Source organism: Dermochelys coriacea, chromosome 28 (assembly GCF_009764565.3).
Source record: "Dermochelys coriacea isolate rDerCor1 chromosome 28, rDerCor1.pri.v4, whole genome shotgun sequence".
NCBI classification, from domain to species: domain Eukaryota; kingdom Metazoa; phylum Chordata; order Testudines; family Dermochelyidae; genus Dermochelys; species Dermochelys coriacea.
In genome coordinates, this window is record NC_050095.1 from 1,196,367 (window position 1) to 1,201,558 (window position 5,192).

Below are 5,192 nucleotides of genomic sequence, written 5' to 3' on the forward strand. Positions count from 1 at the left end.
ACTGCCCTTCCCCCCCCTAACCTGCCCCCCACCTAGGCCCCCACCCTCCATCTGCACCCGGGCAAAGGCGCTCCTCCATAACCTGCCCTTCCCCTGTCTCCTGACCCCATCCCCACCCAACCCCATATCCTGACCCCATCCCCACCCCTGTAATCTGCTCTCTCTTCTACGCCCATAGTCGCCCCCCATGGTCATTAGCAAGGTCATCCCCCGCCACGAACCCCTCCTCAGTAGCTATCCCCTGGCCACAGCCCCCTTCCCCGACCTGCTGTCCCAGTCAGCCCCTCCCTGTGGTCCAGGCCCCAAAAGCACGGCCCACCCCACACTCCCCTCCTCCCAGCTTTCTCAGACCCCCTCCCCTGCACTGGGAATGAGGGCACCGGCAGATGCAGGGGGCAGGCTGGACAGCAGGGGGATTAAGGCCGGGAGCGAGGGGCACCAGCGGGGCTGGGGAGGGCTGCGGGTGGAGTGTGGCACTGGACTGGGCTGGGCTGGGGGGCTGCGGGTCGGGAGTGGTGGGGCGCCAGTGGTGTTGGGGCAGGGGGTTTTGCGGGTCGGGAGTGGGGGGGACGCCGTGAGCGGGGCTGGGGGGGGGCTGCGGTCGGGAGTGGGGGACACGCGACAGGGGCGGGGCTGGGGGGGACTGCGGGTCGGGGAGTGGGGATTGCCGGCGGGCTGGGCTGGGGGGGGGCTTGGTCGGGATGGGGGACGCGGCGGGGCTGGGCTGGGGGGGGACTGCGGGTCAGGAGTGGGGGATGCCGGAGGGCAGGGCTGGGGGGGCTGCTGGGTCGGAGTGGGGGGATGCCGGAGGGCAGGGCTGGGGGTGCTGCGGGTCGGCGTGGAGGATCCCGGCGGGCAGGGCTGGGGGGGCTGCGGGTCGGGAGTGGGGACGCCGGCGTGGGTGGGCTGGGGGGGCTGTGGGTCGGGATAAGGGACGCAGCGGCAGGCTGGGGGGGGCTGCGGGTCTGGAGTGGGGGGCCCGGTGTGGGCAGGTCTGGGGGGCTGCAGGTCGGGAGTGGAGGATGCCGCGGGGCGGGGCTGGGGGGGGCTGCGGGTCAGAGTGGGGGGCACCGATGGGCAGGGCTGGGGCTGCGGGTCAGGAGTGGGGGGGCACCGATGGGGCAGGGCTGGGGGGGCTGCGGGTCGGAAGTGGGGGACGCCGGCGGGGCAGGGCTGGGGGGGCTGCGGGTCGGGAGTGGGGGACGCCGGCGGGGCAGGGCTGGGGGGGGCTGCGGGTCGGGAGTGGGGGGCGCTGGCTGGGCTGGGCTGGGTGGGCACCGGCGGGGCGGGGCTGGGGGGGGCTGCGGGTCGGGAGTGGGGGGCACTGGTGGAGCTGGAGTCTTTACCTCCCAGCTACACGCGTGGCTGGCGCCGGACGCCTGGGTCCCACCTGAGGGCGGGGAGGTGGGGGGGGTTTCGGGGGCTCACACATGGGTCCAGCCCCTGCGGGAGGAGCCCGGGGGCCCAGCTTTGCCCCCCCCAGGTGGGTGCGACACGTCTGTCTTCGGCTTCCTTCCTTAGCCGGGCTGGCTCCCAGGTGCGCCAAGCCCCGCCCCCAGCCAGGTAAAGCCCCGCCCCCAGCCAGGTGTGGGGAACAGAGGCCCCCTCCCTGCAGCCCGCGCCGGGCGGGGCGGGGAATCACACACCTGGCGGAGGGAGCTCACCTGGGAGCAGCCACCCCCGCCCCTAGCAGGGCGAGCCCCACTGGCCCCTGGGGATTGTAGTCCTGCCAATACCCCGCAATGCATCCTGGGAACTGTAGTACTGCCAATACCCCACAATGTTCCCTGGGAACTGGAGTCCTGCCAATACCCCCCCATGTACCCTGGGAATTGTCGTCCTGCCAATACCCACAATGCACCCTGGGAATTGTAGTCCTGCTGCTCCCCCAATGCGCCCTGGGAATTGTAGTCCTGCCACTTCCCCCATGCACCCTGCGAATTGTAGTCCTGCCATTACCCCAGTGCACCCTGGGAATTGTAGTCCTGCCATTACCCCAGTGCACCCTGGGAATTGTAGTCCTGCCACTCCCCCATGCACCCTGGGAATTGTGGTCCTGCCAGTAACCCCAGTGCACCCTGGGAATTGTAGTCCTGCGAATACCCTGACTGCACCCTGAGAACTGTAATCCTGTCAATACCCCCATTGCCTCCTGGGGATTGTAGTCCTGCCACTATCCCTTGCCCAGTGCACTCTTGGAAGTGTAGGTCCCCGTCTCAGCCGCCAGCCGGCCATCGGCCCCCATCGGTATCACTGTAGGGTCCCTTTGGGAAGAAAACATTTTGCGGGGCCCCATGTGCATTAAAATGAAACACTGAAACCAGAGGCAATTCTGAGCTATAGGCAACCTGGGAGCTGTAGTTTCTTCAGGAGAAAAACCATCCCGCAAAGCATGCTGGGAGCTGTAGTTCTTTGGTATCTCCCCCCAACCCTGAAGACACTGCTCGCTGATGTCACAGCCCCCATCCCCCCTCCTCGTACATTCCCATGGTGGCTTGATTTGTGAGTGCCCATTCATCCCAGTGGCATGAGATTTGCAGGCAGGACTCCTGGGTTCTCTCCCAGCTCTGGGAGGGGAGTGCGGACTGGTGGGTTAGAGCAGGGGTGCTGGGAGCCAGGACTCCTGGGTTCTCTCCCCGGCTCTGGGAGGGGAGTGGGTTTGAGTGGTTAGAGTGGGGGCTGGGCCAGGCACCCACCAATGCTATGTGGCTTTACTCTTTATTTTCCAAGCTGGGGCGGGGGGGAGAGCAGGCTCCCCACTTTAGCCCACTTGGTTCCAGTTCCACTGGGGCTCCTTGATGGGCCGGTAGACCCAGTCCTGCATGGAAGGCTCCTGCACTTTGAAATACCGGGCGTGGCCACCGGGTAGCGCCGGCTTCTCCGCCGCCCCCTCCTCGGTCGTGTCGGTGGCTGGGTCCCGGCTCTGCCTGGCGCCCCCTGCTGGCCTCCCCGCACTATCCTGCCAGCGCAGCTCCCGGCGCCCGGGCGATGGGTCGCGACTGCCAGGAGGCGTCTCCGGGTGGACCGGGTAGATGTAGACCTTGGTGGGCCGCTGGCGCTGGGATTTGGCCCCCGACAAGGCCAGCTCCTCCCGGCTGGTGGGGTGGAACCGGAGCCCGGGCACCGGGCGGGCGTCCGTGCCGCGGGAGATGGTGGCCGGGCGTGGCTTGGGGCGGCTGGCATTGCGGGGCAGGGCAGAGGGGGCCGACGCGGCCTGGGGGCAGGTGCAGTTATGGTAGGGCCCCAGGGCGTCGGGGCGGCCCCGGGGGGGCTCACGGTCGTGCTGGGGTGGGTCCTGGTGCAGGTTGACGTCCATGGTGAGCCGCACAGGTTTCCAGGGGCAGAGCCAAGGCAGGGGCAGCTCCCAGGGAGGGGAGCGCCGGTCACCGGGAGAGATGGGGCTCGGGTCGTGCGTCGGGCAGCGGGGCTTCCGGATGGTGGCGTCGGGCAGCGGGGATGGGGGTGCTGTGAGGGTGAGAAAGAAAGAAAGAAAGAAAGAAGTAATGAGCAAGAAAGAAATGAGTGAGAAAAAGAAAGAAAGAAAGAAAGAAATGAGTGAGAAAGAAAGAAAGAAAGAAAGAAAGAAAGAAAGAAATGAGTGAGAAAGAAAGAAAGAAAGAAAGAAAGAAAGAAATGAGTGAGAAAGAAAGAAAAATGAGTGAGAAAGAAAGAAAGAATGGATTAATAAGAAAGAAAGAAAGGAAGAAAGAAAGAAAAAGAAATGAGTGAGAAAACAAAGAAAGAAAGAAAGATAGAAAGAAAGAAAGAAAGAAAGAAAGAAAGAAATGAGTGAGAAAACAAAGAAAGATAGAAAGAAAGAATGGATTAATACGAAAGAAAGAACGAAATGAGTGAGAAAAGAAAGAAAGGATTGATGAGAAAGAAAAAGAAAGAAAGAAATGAGTGAGAAAACAAAGAAAGAAAGAAAGAAAGAAATGGATTAAATAAGAAAGAAAGAAAGAAATGAGTGAGAAAACAAAGAAAGAAAGAAAGAAAGAAATGGATTAAATAAGAAAGAAAGAAAGAAATGAGTGAGAAAAGAACGAAAGAAAGGATTGATGAGAAAGAAAGAAATGAGAAAAGAAAGAAAGAAATGAGTGAGAAAGAAACAAAGAAAGATAGAAAGAAAGAATGGATTAAGGAGAAAGAAAGAAAGGGCTGAATGGGGAAGCAGCAAGCCAGGGATGAGTTGGACCCACACCCGAGTCCCTTCCCTGTGGGGCGCAGGAGGTTAGCAGGGCCCGCCCCCAGTCTAGTCCCCCCCTTGCTCCTCCCAGCTCTCACCCCCCCGATCACAGAACCGCCCCTCCCCCCTGCTCCCCAACTTACCCTTGGGCACCAAAATGCCTCCAAGCCCCGTGAGCAGCCTCCAGAGCTGGCGGCAGATCTGGGGAGCGGAGCAGGGGAAGGGCTGAGCGGGGCAAATGCAGCCGCTTCTGGGGTGGAGCAGCGACAACCATCTCCCCCGCCCCGCTCCCTGCCCCACCGCGCCCCCTAGCGCCGCCCTGGGGCCAGCCCCGCCTGCCGGGGGAGAGCGCCCCCTGCCGAGCCCCCCGCCGCGCTCCCTGCCCCACCGCGCCCCCTAGCGCCGCCCTGGGGCCAGCCCCGCCTGCCGGGGGAGAGCGCCCCCTGCCGAGCCCCCCGCCCTGCCCCCCAGCGCCCCCTAGCGGCACCCACCACCATCACGATCTTCAGGACGACCTGCACCAGCAGGGTGAGCGCCACCAGGAGGATGATCGTGTCCTGAACGTCCAGGCAGCAGGGGCCGGAGATGGGGCACCCGGGGCAGGGGGTCTCCCCCATCGGAGAGGGGGTGGGGCCGGGAGCCTGCGAGAGGGGCCCTGCATCCCTGCCCCCCACCCTGCAGGCAGAGCTGACCGGGACCGCGGGGGGCCCCGGGCTGGAACATTGTGATGCAGTTCCCGGGGCATCCTGGAGGGGGAGGCAGAGCCGCCATTGTGACACGCGGGCAGGGCGGGCACTGGCTGCCCCCTGCTGGTCTCGATGTGTCTGAGCGTCCAGCCGGCCCCAGGGGGGCGGGGAAGGGGCCCGACGTCTCACCCTGCAGGAGATGGGGGGCAGGGGTGTCCCACAATGCACGAGACGCTCCAGGGATTTGCCACCAGAGGGCTCGGGGATCCTACAGGATCCCCTGGCCCCCAGCCCCCCCTGCTCTAACCCACCCGCCCCCC

General features: G+C 64.3%; 1 protein-coding gene across 1 annotated transcript; it reads right to left on the reverse strand.

Annotated features, from left to right (window-relative positions):
- Positions 1-1,834: 1,834 nt before the first annotated feature.
- On the reverse strand, positions 1,835-4,803 carry LOC122457697 (WAS/WASL-interacting protein family member 3-like). Its single transcript, XM_043503611.1, has 3 exons — positions 4,678-4,803; positions 4,330-4,387; positions 1,835-3,465 (listed from the first exon to the last, which is right to left on the reverse strand). Exons 1-3 carry the CDS (start codon positions 4,801-4,803, stop codon positions 2,762-2,764), a joined length of 888 nt encoding a protein of 295 aa, XP_043359546.1. The 3' UTR covers positions 1,835-2,761.
- Positions 4,804-5,192: the final 389 nt, after the last annotated feature.